Raw genomic sequence first — 14356 nt, forward strand, 5'->3', positions numbered from 1 at the left:
AAGGTAGTATGTTTAGAAGTTGTTTTCAGAGTGGTTTTTTTCAAACAATAAATCCCCCTTTTCGCCAAATGACATCATATTCACATGTCACATGACAAAATATAAAGGTGGTGGCATGCAAAGGTGGAAGGCTCAGAGTTTCACCAACTTAGTCTGTCCTCACCATGCTCCAATGCTGCACCCCAAACCCTATCCTTCATGGAAACCCAATAAGCACCTCTTTAGAACTTTACAGTTCTGCAGAATACAGTGTGAACAATTCTTTAACACGTATTTCTAAAGTGGGAAGTTCCCATTATTGAAAAAAGGTATGTCTTTCATTTGCAGAAGATTTAGCCTTTCACAATTTATAGAGCATTGAATATATCCCTGACTATTGCTAAGAACTTTTGAAACCTCCTCTTTCATTCACTCAACAAATACATCAGAGGTTCCTTGTAGAACCCTGGTAAAACCCGTTCAAAGGTATCTCCTTTTGTTCTCTGAAGCTCTTAGACATGAGGTTAAATTGCATTAAAGACTCTCAATAACCCTATTATGAGAAAAATTGGGGAGGAAAAAGGAATTATTACCCAAATGAGTTATGATCATACAGATTTTTAAAAGTAACTATTAAGGCGGAAGTACCCTATAAGGATGCTAAACCACAACACATCAAGCTATTACTATAAATTTAAATCATCAGACAATATACCCTTTCTTTTCCTACTGCATCCATTTCTAAAAACCCTCTAAAAATGTACTCAGTGTTGAAAGTTTTTAAAACCTAAGGATTTTGTTTGTAGGGCAAATTTTCAAATAAAATGCTACATAGTATGATGGCAAATGATAAATTTTCCTCACAAGGAATCAAACATATGATGGGTCTATCCTCCTCAACTTAAACATGTCTGCCTACTATTTATCAACAAATCTGAGTCCATCTACTAGACTGTAGAACTATTTTATGTAAAGTTAAGAAGGGAAAAAAACCTACCAAATAAACTGTGATACACCACTGATTTTAAGATGAAAAAATGTCTTTCTTAAAATTGATGGAATATAGAGCTAACATAAGGCTAGAACTTGGTAAATAGATAAGTGGAAGAATGGGAAAGAGTATTCCTTTGATTCTTAGAAGTGTAAGTGAATACTTCTGTCCCACTGTCCAAAATCAAACTGATATTCTTCAAGGCAAAAACTGGTCTACTTACCCTTCTGCATCAGGGTCTAAAATAACAGCAAGCTCTGTTAACACAAGTCCTGCCAAATAATGCTGTTGGCGGAAAGGTACAGATAATTCAAACATATTTGCAATCTTCTGGTCTTGTACATTGGTGGAAAATCCAGAACTCTGTTTGGGAGTGAGGCAGAACAAAACTATAATAGCTGTGCAACAAAACATCCAGAGTATTGCAACAAAGAAAATGTGAGCATTATCTGAAAGTGAGATTAACTTTGCCTACGGTAATTTACCGCCTAAGGTTTACTATAGATTACTAACATGGGAGAAAGTAACTGCTTTTACTTTTGCTATAGGAAACTATGATGAAATAACACTTTCAAAGATTTTCAATTTCCTTTTTCTCATAGTGAAGCTTTTTCATCTGTTTTTCTTTATTCTTTTAACTAATTAATGTTTTAATATCACTCTGAAGGGGGAGAAAAAGAACTAAGTCCAAATAATATATTCTGTACCCACTGAGTACAAGAGAAATACTCATTGCCAAGGCTATTGGTTTCCAGAGAAATTTCAAATACCAGTAAAACTGTTTTCCAGAGAAAATACTATCTCTAGAAAATCACTATCATTTTGTGGTCCACTTACTGAGTTTTGGAAAGATTTTTAATACTGAAAAATAGCATTCCCAAAGATATAATTCAAGGCAAGAATGTCCTCAACTTCATCACCCTCTAATCCATAATTCAAGACTTTCCATGTGAGGTTTTTTAGAAGAACAATAGATTTCAGATTTCTCTATGGAGAAATCATCATCCTAATAAGTATGTAAAATTCTTCTTGCCACCCCCCAAAAATGATGTCTCTGTCATCTATTAGAACCTGAAAAGTATGTACTTTAGTTGGATGACAGAGTGGGGAGCAAGATAATGGAAGAAATTCTATCAATTTCTTGGCGAAATGAGATGTTCAGCAGGGAGTTAGATGTAAACAAATGTGTATCGTTAAAGGTTTTAGAACGGCACCTATGCTCAATTTGTTCTTTACTGTGTGTAGTCATGTCTTTGGCAAAGGCTGGAGGAAGAAAGGAAAAGACTAGCCTCATCCATTTTAGGAAGAAGTGTGTGCTAGCCAGGCAAAAGAGTATATGGAAATAGGCTGATCCCTAGATTTTTTGCAAAGGTAAAGTAAAAAGTTGTGGGTGCTCTTTGTTGTTTTCTAAATGAAGTTTAAAATTTTCTTTTAACACACATTTGAGATTGATCTAGAGTAGGGAATTACATTCAGGAATTAAATATCTCAAAAATGAAATTAAGAAGAGTTAAGATCAATTTTAGACATTAATAGCTTAAAGAAGCGGCTTGTTTGCCTCACGAATTATGTAGCAGAAAGAATGTTTCACTAGGAAAAAAATCCAGGCTTCTTTAATACTAAAACCATAAAAGCTTTTCATCTCAATCCATCTAATAGGATGCATAAAAATTGTTATGATAACCCTTTTTCGTCTTCAGAGTTTTAGAGAAACTACTTGATATTAAAGTCAAGTGCCACCCAATGAAAACCTATAAATATCCACCTAGTTTCCTTTGGGTTTTTGAATAAAAGAGAGACAGGCAAAGCTCCGTTGGACCTCCATTGCAGTTTGATTTCTCTGCTGAATTATGCTTCATTCTCCCTCCTTTCAGAAATATTGATCCCTTATAAACATCCTACACCCCAAACTCAGTCTGTTTGTGCTTCGAGACAATCCAATTTGTGAAAACATCTAAATAAGTGAGTTTTGTAGGTGAATTCACTCACATGTGTATAGATCTCTAAGAAGAGTATAACATAGTGGCTAAGAACTTGGGCTCTAAAATAAAGCCAACATGTAAAGTGCAGCACAGGAATATAGTCCATAACATATATATGGTGTCAGATGGGTGCTAGACTTACCAGGGTGATCACTTTGTAAGGTACACAAATATTTAATTATTATGTTATACACCTAAAACTAATATAAGATTTTATGTCAACTATAATTGAAAAATAAATTTAAAATAAAATAAAGCCTAGCACTGCCATCTTTTACTGTGTGACTTTCAGTATGTTATTGACCTGTGTTTCTGGTCTTTTCATCTGTAAAATGGGGATAGTAACAGAAATTATCTCCTAGAGCTGCTCTGAGGAGCAAATGATTAATACTTATAAAGCACAGAGCCTACCATACAGCTGTTATTCAATATTTACTTATATTTTTTTCCAGTGTTTAGAATGCTTTTTCACAAATGTGAACTTTAAGAAAATTTTTTCCATGCACTTTGCATACCTGAGATGTTGCAGAAGAAACAGAAGGCGATGGTGAGGCGGGTGGAGTAAGCAGACTGCAGGGTAAGTTTAATGTAACATAGTGCTCATGGCTGCAGATGATTCGCAAAAAATCCAACCTCAAGGATACCAGGACACTTGGATTTGGTAAGGAATAAAGCTTTGACGACACCTTGTAAGCATTGAATAAACAAGAGAACACCGACTGAATATATCATTTCTCCAGTACCAACACCAGAATGATAGATTAAAGAATTAAAGAACAGTACTCAGTGGGCAGCTTTGGGTTTTGTGATATGAACAACAGTATTAGTTTTCTCCAGAATTACTGTTAAAATAAAAAATTCTGAACTATAAGATTTACTGTATAAAACCACTGGCTAGACACTGTTATGTTTCCAATATAACATTAAAATTTAAACATCTCAAGGATGTACTTTTTGAAAGAAAAGTACACCACCAAAATAACTGCATAAAAGAAATTAACCATTCTTTATATAGCTTGTGCTAACTTATATTTATAATTGTCTACTTTCCCAGCTCACCACACATAAACTCCTTGAGGACACATATAAACTAACTTAATAACATCCCCAGAGTCAAGATCACTGCTTGGAAAATGTAGGAAGTCAATGCTTGAACAAAGATAGGAAAGGTTTTGGGAGCAACAGTACATGAAATTTTGGGGACAAAGTAAAAATGATACATACTTGTAAATATCTGCCAGTGGATTAGTGCCTATGTGTAGTTTTAACTTCTCTATCAAAAGAAACATACAATAAAGGCATCCAATATAACAAATCTTCAAAATTTGAAATTTAGATTGCCAAATAGCATTCTTACCCAGCAGCTCCCAAAATCTAATCTGTGGACCTACTGGGAAGTGCTTCACAAGCACTGTGTCCCACACTCCCCATCGCTACCACCAGGATTCAAACTCCTCAGTAATGGGACCCACAGATCTGTATATTTTTAAAGCTCCTTTAAGAGGTAATTCTAGGATGGTTATAAAGCTCACTACCGAAATGGCCTCTCAGGCTCAATAATGAATGTTTTCCAAAAGGCAGATTTCATTGATCAGTTGATAAACATTTTAAAACAAAATCAGCTGTCTGTGGGAAAGTTCCAGGATGCTTTTAGTTTAGAAAAAGCGAGATAATAAATGACATTTGAGAACGAGGTAAAAATCTGTCCATGATTCTAAATTCTACAATGGCCAGGGCTGCGTTACAAAGAATATATACAACAAAATACAGCTGATTTAAACATCGCTCAAGACACAAAAAGTTCAATTAGCTGCTGATTCAGTATAAATGCTACTCTTAAATGGTATCTTGGGGCAGTTTTACAGTTAGACCACTGACTTGATAGTATGCTCCAGAATGAGAATTAAAGAGTCTTGAGTGGACCAGTACAATCCAAGGAAAAGCCAGTTGTTCTGATATCAGCTTGCCAGAGTTCTGTTTAATCTTTGTTGATTAAACAAATAGAATTTATTTTTGCTTTACTAATAAAAATATGCCATTTTTAAAAATATCAGTATATTAATGTGTTCTTGAAGGTCTCTTAGCTCTATCTGTAAAAAGAGCAAACACAGTATTTAAGTTATTTGATTACTAATTACTAATTATGTATTACCTGTTTATAGCAGGTCTTTATAAGGCTAAAGACAAATCCTCTGTCCATAATAGACAACAGATCATTGAGAAAGAATGCAAGACTAGTGTTGAGTCTCTCAACCATTTCTGTGTCCTAAGAAACAGAAAAAGCAAACACAAATAAAAGTATGAGTTTAATGTAAGCTTGAAAAAGAGATTTAACTTAAAAAAAAAGTCATCGTTACCTTCTGAAATCGTGAAAATATATCACTAGCAATTGTACTGACAAGAGCAGCGATGTCATCCATGAAACGCTCTGGAAAACGACTTTTCCTTGGTGCATCAAGTTTATCATTAAAGTATAAATGGTGCACCATGCTCTTCACCTGAAACAATAAATGTCATTAATTTAATTTCTTATGCATGCAGTTAACAGTTACAGTGACTCTATAAATAGTAGGGCTATTTTTTTCAGTATACCATGTGATTTAACAGATAACTGAAATACTTCTAGCTACTCAAATATTTTGAAAAGTTAACTACAATATTCTGTATTTTCCAAAGAAATATCATATCCAATACAATTCAATCACTGCATCACCTTCATAAAATTACTCTGTCTGTAGGGAAAAAATTCTGTGTATATAAAAAGAAAAAAATTTTTCACCTTTTTAAAGTCATTTTAAATTAAGTCTTTCCAAGACTCAACAATTTTGCCATTCCATTTCCCTCAAAATGTGAACTTTGAGAGGTGAGAAACTGACTTCACTGTATTGTCTTTGCCGTCTAGCGTCTAGAGGCGAATGGTACGTATACATTAAATATTGAATGAGATATTAGGTACAAAGTAACAAAGTGATTTAAGTTTACGAAATGCTTTTGGATATAGATTCTTATTATTAGAATGTGGTAAAGGTAATAAAGATTGTAAATTCGGGGAAATTAAAGCCAAGTCTTAAACTGCAGCCTTTTGACTATTTTGTATTTAAGAAATCTAAACATACATGGAAGACTACCAAAAAGTAAGTAAAAATTACAACTTTGACCTTATATTAAAAGCGTACAAATTACAAATTCGTTGTTTTTTCTCTAGGTATAGTCTCTTCTTTAGTTAGTTATTCAATTAGTAAATCCCCAGAAAAAATGTCATTTTATCCCCAATATAGGTAACCTTCAATGCTGAGAATGATCCTATAACATCCTTGAGAAGTTCCCTCTGTTTCTTTTCTCCCTTTTGATTTTGTTGATTTGTTTTCTTTTGTTTCTTAGTTTTTTACATACTTCTTTTGTGGAAGAAAAAGCTTCAATTTCAGCTTTCCAGAGGCTGAAGAGGAAGGTCCTTAGTGCCAGAACGCCTGAGTTTGAATCACAGTTCTGCTTTCTATAAGTTGTGTATATCTAGACAACTTAATTTCTCTGTGCCTTGGTAATACCGAGCCCTATAAGCAGTGCTACCACATTATACACGCTTGATAAATGTATTACTTTTGTGTATATATATATTCATGGGTGTATATAAATATTAAAATATTAATTCATCCATTTGTTTTTAATATCATTGACTGGATTAAACAAAAAGTTTTGTTTTGTTTTGTTTTAATTGGCCGAAACTGGCATTCCCCTAAAAGCAGTATCTATAAAGCTCTCTTCATCTATGTTTGGTTATGAAATCTATACTACTGCCATTATACAGCAGCCTGTTCAGACTAAAAAAGAATGCATCACAGGTCCTTTAAAAAGATAGCTAAGTAATTCCACCTAAATTGTGCTGAGTGTCCAGAGTGTTTATTTATAGATGTAACATATGTAATCTTGTCTTGGAGGCACATGTAAAACCATGAGATGGATGATAGAAAAAGATTTCTAGTATAAAATAATGAGCTAGCACAAAGTGCTCACTAAGAAAAACAACATTAAGAACGTGTTTCGTTTGCTCACCATTAACTCAAAGAAGAACCAGGCTTGTTGCAAAGCTGACTCCCGAACGCTGCCACTGCAAACAACCCACTGTAAAGCCAGCTCCTCATGAAAAAGCTATCCAGAAGTAAATCCAAAGTTATTATCAAAGTCAAGTCTGTTAATAACACAAACCAAATAATAATGCAACTGCAAATGAAGATATAATGAGAATAAGCAAAATAAGGCATGTGAACCATTCAATGATGCAGTGAGGACACCCATTAACGAAACGGCTATTTATACATGTAAGACAGAGGCATGTAGAACAGCTGAAAAAATTACATGTTATCTTGCAGTAAAATGTAATTTTAAAAGGACAGGCGGTAAACAGCCTCCTAAATTGTACCTGCAAACAGAAACTAGACCAAAAACTCACAGTTACAAATAAAATTCTCTGTCTTACATACATGTTTCAACTTATACAAATACATTCATGAACTTTGCTGGTACAATTTAGGAAATACCTTTAAAAATTTAAACTTTGATATAATGCGTTAATTTTCAAGTTTTCAGGTATTTAAAGTCTTTTTTATAAAAATGGCAGATACTTCCTGCCTTGTAATGGATATGCATACAAAGCATTTGCAAAGTCGTGTATATTAATATGAAAAAGGACTAACAAAACTGTGCATAAGGGAAGCAAATCAACATATCTTACTAAGAGTGATAATTTTTCTAACTCATCTTCCTTTCCCTGGAGATTTAAAACACAAAACAGAAGTAGTTACAGAAACAGAATTAAGAGTTGATACATTTTTTGGCACTACAATTTGATGATCAAATTTCAATTTGCTAAACTCTAAAAACAGTCAATCCCAAAGATTAAATAACTATAATGATGTAAAAGAGCTTACACTGAAGAGGTAAGCCCAAAAAGGTGTCAGACAGACAGTGCTTGCTCAAATGTATTTTTAAATACTACGCAAATACTGTTACCATCTCATACTGTTATGTAAAGAAATCTTGTATCTACTTAATTGTTGGAATTATGTTCCCCCTATTTGGATTGTCTTCATGTGAATCTACCTTTTTAGTTGGTAAGCGTCCCGTTAATGTTTGTAAGAAACTTGACGTCTCTGTGTGCGAAGACATACGATTACAACTTCGATCCATAGCCTATGGAGTGAAGATGAATGAATGACGAGATAACATTAAAGTCTGCTGTGGATGACTTTGTAGCTAAAGGATTACATACAATTTTTAAAATAGTGTTTTATTGCGGTTTCAACAACCATCTGTTTTATTGCTTATCTCATGTTCACCATTTTAAGCTGTTTTAATGACAAGGCATTAGAAATATCAAAATGGCTTCTCTATACTTTTAGTCTTTAAAAAGATGAGTATTTTAAAATTATACAAATTCAGAGTGTTGCAAAGAATGAAACTTTTATTTGTGTGAACTATATACATGCACATATCTAGTAAGAAAATATAAAAACATACTTCTCAGCCAGTCTCAGACCAAAAAAAAAAAAAAATCAAGAATTTTATATTCATAGAAAGAATAAAAAGTTTAGAATAAATTCTTTCATTTTTCACTGCTAGCAAAACTACTATTTAGGCTTGGCATATATGATATCCAATATAAATCAATTATAATATTAAAGAAGGAATTACATTTTTTTCTTCAAGAACATCAGCATTTTCCTCCAAAGCCAGTACACAGATGAGAAGTACATTTTGAGGTATCATGCAGTATTAGCTATCAAGCAATTAAACTTAAGTAAGCAAAACCTAATTCAACTAAGTTATAACAAATTTCATACTTTGCAACACAGCACAAATTAAAATGGATTTTTGCTTCTGGTATTTAATCTTACAGCATGGGGATCAAACACTATTCACATTTAATTTCCATTAATTACCAGTATTTCTAGTTAGTGATTATGAAAAAATGACAAAATAGTAAATGCTAAATGAAAATGATACAAGAGCTACATTTTCACCAAAAGCAAATGGAAAACTATAAGGTCTTTTTCCACACAAAAATTTTTAAATTCCTACTGAAGATGTGCTACCCCTAAAGTAGAAATTGTTATCAAAGCCATCAATTGCATAAGCAGCAGGCACTGGAAAATTGATAGGGTGTATAAGGAGGGAAGGAGAAAAAAGACAGGAAACAGGAAAGCAGAGCAATACTGGTGCAATTGGTGGTATTCATGCATAGTAGTTGGACAATGTGCTAAGTAAACAAAAATACACACTTTTTAATGATTAAAAAAGCAAGCCACTGAAATCATAGTATGTACTAAAAAGTAATGTACTAAAGGGACACATCAGCAGCCAATAAAGAAACCTCTAATATAAACACCACCTGTGTTGATTCTGCACTTGGACTGGGGTTGGATCCCCATGGGGCAGCTTTTGGACCACCAGTGTTAACCCAGGAATTGGAGCGATCTAAACCCTAAGCATATAATAGAAAGCAGTTGGAAAGGAAAGAAATATTACATGTGGCATGCTATAAATTACTCTTAAAGAAATCCAGACTTTCCAATGCAAACAATTTTTTTTTTTTAAATTAGTACTGTTAAAGCAACCAAAAATTTTAGGCACCTATAGAGTATTAGTTCACCAAAATTACCTTATTACATAAGTTTTAAAAATCACCAAGAACATTAAGTATAGCATTTAAAGGTAATTTCTTTTTATGCAAAGGGATCACCTTGAAGTACCAACAACTAAAGTTCCCACAGAATCATTCTCACAAATTCTCTAAAAGATGGTACAAGTTAGCAACACATAATTTCCTTTGAATATAACTAGGGTTTAAAAGGAAGAAATGGAAGTAGAAACCATTCCATTCTTTTCTGAAAGACTTCAACTCCATTCCATCTGTCATCAACTGAAAACTTCTGTGCAGTGATACTCCATAATTCTATCTGACCTTGCTTCTTCTTTCACTTTCTTATAGGGACTGTTAGGAGAAATTAAGGACAAATTTAAGGAAAAAAAATATACCTAATATTTGCTCCATCATTAAACGGGTGGTGAATTTGGGGTTGTGCTTAGTTTTACTGTGCTTACTATAATTAAACCTAATTGGCTACTATTTATATTAATAGTATAAGGGAAAACACTATGCTGGAGCTATTCACAGGAATTATATCTTCATCACCTTTTTCATTAATTTAAAGTTAATTCAATATGCTACTAATGTATATGACCACAGTGAATTATGTCTATCTGTCTCTAAAAGAGAGGTTATTATTTTCCCAGGTGAAGGGGGCTTAACTTCAATTTCTTAAACCTAAATGACCATTAAAGTCACCTGGGAAGCTTTATAAAATTCAGATTCTGGGCCCAACCCTCAGAAATCATGATTTGGCAATGTGAGCTGGGTCCTGGGAAGCTGCTAATAGAACTAGAACAAGTTACAAGAAATTTCTAGAGGATTGCTGGAATAACACTTACTAAAACAACCCAAGAGAAGCGACTAAAAAGATGAGGGTATCAGTATGGCCTCAAACCAGAAAGCACCAAAAGAAGGATAGGTAAAAGAAAAGAAAGAATAGTTAACAATGTTTATCGACTCTGGATAGACAGTATCATCTGGGAAGCTTAACCACCCAAATGTGCAGGGCCCTTACTCTCGACAATTAAATCAGAGTATTTTGCTAAGGAGAGGAGGGAAGGGGAAGGGGAAACAGAGAAAGAGAGGAAGTAGGGGGGAAGGGAGGGGAGGGGGTTAGACAACCTGCCAACTCTCAAAGTCTTAGGTTATTCCCCTTCTTTTTTTTCTTTTACCTATTTTTCCCCCAAAATACAAATGGACTGAAATGATGATATAAAATCACCCATACATCTGACACTCAATGGGTAAGATGAGAGTTAAAACTCAATTCCAGGTTCTACTTCTTACTAACTGTAAAATTTAAGGTAAATTACCTAATCTCTTTTTCAGTTTTTCAGCTATAAAATAGGAATAATAATAGTGTCTCCTTCATATTATAAACATCAGATTAAATAATGCAAGTAAATTACTAAGTGCAATACCTCAAATATAGTAAAATCTCAAAAAATTGTTTTAAAAAAATTTTCTATACAGGTTTTTAAAAAATGCTTCATAGCAAAGTAAATTAGACAATATTCAAATACTAGTGCAAATATGTAATTGAATTTAAGATACTTGCCTACCTAGAATCCCATTATATTATCTCAAATAAAAGAAAACCAGCATACAATATGTTTAAAATAAAATTTTTCACCAGTCTCCCAAATTATGTCTCCATTGGGTACATATAAAGTTCTTCATGACATTTTCAATTTTTATAAATACTACTAATGTCACAAAAATAACAAAACACGAGCACCTGATTTCTGAAAAATTAGAATAACTTTACTGAACTCTTAAATTCACTTTTTATTCCTTGCTTAATAATCTTCTTTAAAACTAAGGGAAATATTAATCAGTCATGTCAGAATAAACAATAAATCTCTTTGTGCAATTATATATCATATCCACAATACTAAAGCTCTGTACAGTTATAATTACACCAAGCAATTACATTTAATTAAGGAAAAAGCTGTGAATTATCTTGTAAAGCAAATAATTTCCACAAATTAGGTGTTATAAAGCTAAGAATTAAACAGGCCTTAGTTAAGCAAATTCATCAATGATATTTACTAACATAATAACTTTATGCTTACTGATCTCCATCATAGAACAGACTAAACAAATATATACACATGTGTATGAAAGTATTTTTGTTTCTGCCAAATCCCCGTAATATTATTTTGCCCCTTAGCTGTAGATAGGCTCTCTCCTTGAGCAAGGCTTGCATTACATTTGACTTGACGTTAACATTCATGCTATAATATAAAGATTTGGCTTTATACCCAGAAGTCCTTAGCATGCTTCCTAGCACACAGTAAGTTCTTAGTGTTTGAAAATTAAAAAAGCAGAAGATACATTAGAAAGAAACTATCAAAGTACAATTGCATTGGCGTCTGATCAAAAGCAATAAAATTCAAACCTTATGTAACTATTTACATAACTGAATATTAAAAGACTATTGCTGGGACAATGAAAGAATAGACCAGTTTTAGAAAATAATTATGAAGAAAGTCTCACAAATGTTGTTTTAGCCCTGGAGGAATAAAAGCCTGTTGATACAAGTATTCTTGAATTTTAGGAGTTCTGCATTTTATAAGGAATAAAGTTTAATGCTGGACATTACTGTAGTCTCCCTTTGATTCAGGGTTTCGCTTTCCCCAGTTTGTTACCCAAAGTCAACTGTGGCCCAAAAATATTAAATGGAAAATTTCAGAATAAATAATTCATAAGTTTTAAATTGTGCCATTCTGATGAAATCTTGTACTGTCCCATCCTCTGCAGGCCAGACGTGAATCAGCCCTTGGTTCAGTTTATTCACACTGTATATGCTCTCTGCCCGTTAGTTACATAGTAAGTAGCTCTCTGGGTCTTCAGATGAGCTATTGAGGTATCACAGGGTCTGTGTTCAAGTCACTCTGATGGCAGCTCAAGATGCCTACGTCATTTACCTCACTTCATTTCATCGCATAAGCACTGTATCATCTCACATCATCACAATGAGTACAGTATATTTTCCAAAAGAAAGAGACCACATTCACATAACTTTTATTTAAGTAAACAGGTAAAACTATTCTATTTTATTAAGTTGTTGTTCATCTTTTACTGCGCTTATTTTATAAATTAAACTTTATCACTGGTATGTAGTATAGGAAAAAAACACAGTATATATAGTAGGAGAGGTGGTAAGAAGTGGCTCTACCTTTAACATATATGAAAATCAAACAAAATAATTTAGAAAAGGCAACTGAGAGTTCCAGAGAGATATTGTACTGAAAATATAATTTTGGGAGTCATTAACACAAAATGGAACTTAAAAATATGGGGCTTGATAAGATCACCAAGTGAGTGTAGAAATAAGAGAAGAAAAGGGGAAGGGATAGGAAGGGAAGAGAATAAAGGACAGAGGCCTGGGGGTACTTCCAGATAAGAAGATCAGAAAAACAAGAATCCACAAAGGAGACCAAAAAGGTGTAATTAGTAAAGTAGAAAACTAAGAGAGTGTAGTACTCTCTTGCAAACCAGGTAAATAGAACAAACCAAGGAAGAATAAGCCAGGTAAACACAATAAACCAAGAAGGAATGAGAACGTAACTGTGATAAAAGCTGCTAGAAGGTAAAGCTATGTGTCGAGACTTGACCATTGGATTTAGTAACACGGAGAGCACTAGTGACATCAACAAGGGCAGTATGGGTGGAAGATGGGAGAAATATCTGATCGAAGTAGGCTAAAGAGAATGGGAGCAAAAGAAATGAGCATAGGAAGTATAAAAAGCTCCTTTGAAGAATCCTATTACAAAAAGTACCAGAGAAATGACAAAGAAGCTGACAGCAGAAATACTAAACAAGATTTTTTTAATAGAAAAATAACATGTATGTGTATGGGATGATGTAGCAGACAAGGAGAAACAGATGATATGGAAGAGAGTTGAAAAGAGTGGCTAGAGCGAGGATCTTAAGTGAGAGGGGATGGGAAGTTGTGTACAAATGGAGGGTGTGATTTAGGGAAATGGACAGTTCATCTATAGCAGGGTATTAAGTATTAGGTAATAGGAGATGGTAGTAGGTAGGTAGATGCTACAAGGATAAATGTCTACCCAAAATTTTCTTCTGATGGCTTCAATTTTCTCAATGAAGTAGGAGATAAAGTAAGAAGGACTGATGGAGAGATGTTAGGAGGTCTGAAGTAACAAAAGGCTGCATGAAACCTTTTTCTGGGAGATTGGGAAAGTAGATGGAATACAGAAGAGTGAGAGAGAGAGCGAGCGAGAGAGTGAGAATGAGAGAGCGAGAGAGAGAGCGCACGCTCATGCGCGCACACGCACGCAGTATAATTGCTTGACAACATTAGGGGTTCTCTGAGGTTTATGGTCTCTTTAATTTCAAATGACACCAGGCTCATGGTATTTCTCCAGTCACGTTCAATGGCACAGGTGCTAACATGGCACAGGCAGTGAATTGGGTTCAAATATGGTTTGAGGTTTGGTTAAGCAAGTAAAATGAAGTGAGAGAAGGATAAGTGAATTGCAATTTGATTACAATGGGGATAATTATAACAATAGACTGGAACTTAAATTGGCTAAATTGGAGGAAAAAACATTAGGAAGGTGAGGCACAGTATAAAGGTCATAGGATCAAGTGATTAGAAGTTCCAGAGAAGTAGAGAAATTGTTGGAGTTGGGGTACTAAAGAAAAAATAGGAGCTAATGGTTAGAGAATCAAATGTATGAAACAGAAGTTATGAAGGTTAAAGTTGTCAGTAAAGATAAGATCTAGATT

The 14356-nt window shown here is 33.8% G+C and overlaps 1 protein-coding gene across 8 annotated transcripts in view; it reads right to left on the reverse strand.

The window, feature by feature from the left end:
• The window catches only part of DOCK7 (dedicator of cytokinesis 7), a 154703-nt gene that overhangs the window by 50781 nt on the left and 89566 nt on the right, over positions 1-14356 (reverse strand). For 4 of the 8 annotated variants that reach the window (XM_036234638.1, XM_036234654.1, XM_036234651.1 and 1 more), the window contains exons 23-29: positions 9338-9430; positions 8050-8139; positions 7003-7098; positions 5310-5450; positions 5105-5218; positions 3468-3638; positions 1194-1333 (exon numbers count right to left, since the gene is read on the reverse strand). In XM_036234638.1, the coding sequence (XP_036090531.1) occupies positions 1194-1333; positions 3468-3638; positions 5105-5218; positions 5310-5450; positions 7003-7098; positions 8050-8139; positions 9338-9430 (845 nt within the window). The remainder of the gene's footprint in view (positions 1-1193; positions 1334-3467; positions 3639-5104; positions 5219-5309; positions 5451-7002; positions 7099-8049; positions 8140-9337; positions 9431-14356) is intronic. The other 4 variants (XM_036234678.1, XM_036234672.1, XM_036234665.1 and 1 more) reach the window with 1 other exon arrangement.

Source organism: Rousettus aegyptiacus, unplaced genomic scaffold (genome assembly GCF_014176215.1).
Source record: "Rousettus aegyptiacus isolate mRouAeg1 unplaced genomic scaffold, mRouAeg1.p scaffold_m13_p_1, whole genome shotgun sequence".
In the NCBI taxonomy this organism is placed as follows: Eukaryota; Metazoa; Chordata; class Mammalia; order Chiroptera; family Pteropodidae; genus Rousettus; species Rousettus aegyptiacus.